This window comes from Lichtheimia ornata, assembly GCF_029851405.1.
Source record: "Lichtheimia ornata isolate CBS 291.66 chromosome Unknown scaffold00318, whole genome shotgun sequence".
Lineage (NCBI taxonomy): Eukaryota > Fungi > Mucoromycota > Mucoromycetes > Mucorales > Lichtheimiaceae > Lichtheimia > Lichtheimia ornata.
Genome location: NW_026695637.1, coordinates 1 through 3,583, shown reverse-complemented (window position 1 = coordinate 3,583; position 3,583 = coordinate 1). Strand labels below are relative to the sequence as shown.

General features: G+C 43.6%; 1 protein-coding gene across 1 annotated transcript; it reads left to right on the top strand.

Annotated features, from left to right (window-relative positions):
* Positions 1–135: 135 nt before the first annotated feature.
* O0I10_013204 (uncharacterized protein) lies at positions 136–659 on the top strand (the record flags this gene model as incomplete). Its single annotated transcript, XM_058493011.1, has 2 exons — positions 136–418; positions 478–659. The coding sequence occupies 2 exons, from the start codon at positions 136–138 to the stop codon at positions 657–659; spliced, it is 465 nt and encodes a 154-aa protein (XP_058336223.1).
* Positions 660–3,583: the final 2,924 nt, after the last annotated feature.

Here is a 3,583-nt window from a genome sequence, read left to right as displayed (position 1 = left end):
TATTGTATTGCCTTCGGATGGTGTATTTGGTTGCAATTCCTTGTGATTACCATGGTTCAGGGCGTCGTGTGCCTTCCTTACCGAGTTGTCCACAATGAGAGTTCTCAAGACGTCTTCACATTGCCTCTTTTGGGTATGCTGACAACAAAAGCGTGTGGATTGGGTTTGCTTCTTATCTCACATTGCGTTTATGGTAGGTTGAACATGTTGAATGATGGTACCTCTGGCAGCAACAAGTTACGGATCTCAAAGCAAGAATGCTGTATGGTTGGCTCAATGGTATGCGTGGTATTCGATCTACAAAGCGAAACCTGTGAATTAACGAGCCTTACAATGAAACAGCAGCAGCACATACTGGATCGGATGGATACATGGTTATTTGCAAGCATCAATGGAATGGTATTGGGAATACCTCAAGGTACAGTGCATCATTGTGGGATTGGTTGGATTCAAATGGACTTACTAAACACCATACAGTGGCAGAGCCGCTTTCGGCGATACTATTATTATCACGGCTGCATGTCAAGGACGTCATTGTACTACACTTTCCTGTGGAGCTCTACATGTTGTGCCCGGGGGCAGTGCGACTCACGGTGCGGCCTCAGAGATTTAAAAATGCATCCTCTGTTCGCACGGCTCCATCGTTTTACGGCTATTGATCTCCTTGCCTTTAGAGAGAAGATGGTATCTCTATTGATGCACTTCATCGCGTCGATCCACAGGAGAGTACTGGTACTATGATGTTTCTTTGGCTGTGCGCTTTTATTATTACTTTACATCCTGATGGCCTATTTGGTTCCCAAATCTGCGGGTGATAATTACGTGATTCAGGTGTGTATGACTCTCGAGCTTTTTGGAGACCTTTGCTGGAACGCCTACCATTATTTAGAGGGCCCATTGCAGAGAGCTACTTGTCTTTTGGTGCTTTGAAGTTTACAAGGCCATAGCTATGTATGATTGCTAAGTATTAGTGGATGGGTTTGGAAAAGTGCTTACCATGCATCTTTTATAGGGTGATCATGTCCGATATGAGGAAAGGTGTTTATACCTTTTGATGGTGTCAATCTTTATTGCGTCTCGGGTGGTTGGTTACCTAGCAACGGGCGATTTCTCTGGAGAATGTCAGCCAATGAACGTCTTTTATGAGTGGATTGTATCAGCAACTAGCAACAGCATCCATATCGTTGGTTCCACATCAAGCTTTATCCCATCATCTGGTTTTCTCGTTATCGGCAATTCGGTGGGCATCCTGAAATGGAGTTCTCTTATCGATTGATCACATCAGCGGCAAGGAACAACTTGTATATCTTTCATATCAGCAACCTTTCGATCTTCTGGTGGTTCTGGTTATCGGCAATCCCTTTGATGGATCTCTACAACTATACGTGTCTTATGGATGGATCATGTCATCAACAAGCAATGAAGTCCCGCGTTCGAATCTTTTGTGTTACCAAGTCATTCATGCATCTCGTCAAGGACTCCATCGTCAAGCTGCATTCCATACCCAATGAAAAAGGATTGGTATCTCATTCATATCGGCTATATCACTGAGTGTACTCCCTTCCGCAGCTAGGATGCTGGTTTGGGCTTTTCGATGGATGATTTTTCGGTTTGCATGTGGTCTTGGGCAGCACATTGGTTCGTTCTCGCTCCTTGCAAGGGCTATTCGGCATCGTGTAAGTATGCTATCTTCGGTGGTACAAGTATTACCCAACCTTCTCACTGTATATGCCCATCAAGTATCGTTCCATCGCTTACAACTTACAACCCAGGTGCCACCGTAGCGGGTCTTATCAACAAGCGGACGATTGCAAAGAGTCGGCTTGATTTGGATATCAGCAGGTTTGCGTGCATACATGGGTATCATTGGTAAATAGTGATCCATTGGTTTCTACAACGTCTGCCAACCTCTTTCGTTTATTGTAGTATGTGGTCTATTCAGCAAGCTACTTGTCTTCTGGTTCTTTGGGATTTTCATGGATGCAGCTATCATTGGATGTCGACATGTTTTCGTGCATACATGGGTATCATTGGTGGATAGTGGATGATCCGTTTATTGGCTCCAAGCCCAACCAACCTCCTCTTTTATTTTATTATAGTATGTGGGCTATTCAGCAAGCCTTCTGGTCTTTTGGGGATTTCATGGATGCAGCTGTCTTTGGATATGAGTATGTTTTCATGCATATGACTATCATTGGTAAGTCGTTATCCGCTCTTTTCTACAACGCCCACCAACCTCCTCTCTTATTATAGTATGCGGGCTATTCGGCAAGCTACTTGTCTTGTGCCCTTTGCATTCTTGATGGATGCAGCTATCATTGGATGTCAACAGGGTTTCATTCATATGGCTACCATTGGTAATTGATGATGGATTCGTCTCTACAACGCCTGCCAAACTCCGCTTTTATCGTAGCATGTGGGTTATTCATCAAGCTACTTGTCTTCTGGTCCTTGTGAATATTCATAGATGCAGCTATCATTGCTAAGTATCGTTCTATGGATTTGGAAAACTGTTTACGTGTATCGTTTATAGGTGAATCATGTTAGCATCAAGCAGCAACGTCTATGTTAGCATCTTTCAGTGCCAACTGGCCTTATTACATCGTCGATGGTTTTCGTTACCACCTATTGGACACTTCCTTTTATTTGCATCTGCAACAATAAGCAACAGCTTCTATGTCTTCTGGTGTCGCCGAGCTTTATCTCCTCCTTATTGTATCACAAAATCCAGGTACTTCTTGCATAACCGATAACCGGGCCACCTTTTATTATTCCATCTTCGAAGCTATAGTATGTAATCCACAAGCTAGCAAAGTCCAAGATTGCAATAAATAAACAATGCTTTTATTTCATCTAGCTATCTTGCTACATTGCCACCATCATCGTCGTAGTCGTAGTCGTCTTCCGTCATCATTCGTACTAGTACTCGTACTCGTGAGCACTCGTCAACCTTGTCGACACCCAATATCCAAAACCACACAGGTTGAAACGAATGGGATCTTGCAGGCTTCCTTTTGAATCTCATTGTCGTTATCATTGTCATTGTTGTGAATGTGGTGATCATCGTAATTGTCATTGTTGTGGATCTCGTTATCGTTATCATCGTCATTGTTGTGAATGTGGTAATCCTCGTAATGGTCGTCTCTATAAGTAAAAAGCAGCCAAGTTAGACCATCTGATACCAGGAATGATGACGATTTGGTATACCGTTAGGCGATCCTCTCCAAGGAAGAAAGCAAATCAGAAGGGATTCACAAACCAAATCACCATCATACGAGCAACGTCAGGCGATCCCTTGTTCTTGAGAAAGCACTGCACGAATCACGCAAGGCCAGTTCGATCCATGGCAAGGAAGGACTCACATACGTAGAGTCCAAGCTCATAGGTGTCCTCATTCATCCTCTCCAAAGAAAGAATGATCCCCAATCCTTCCAATCATTTCCCACCTCATGAAAAGAAATCCTCAAGGGAAAGAACGAGCCTATCACGAGAAGAGCGTGTGGGTTCAACAAATTCACAAGCTGTTGCAAATCCCCTTTTACCTCAACACGGTGACCATGCTCTTCCAAAAATCCATCGTCAT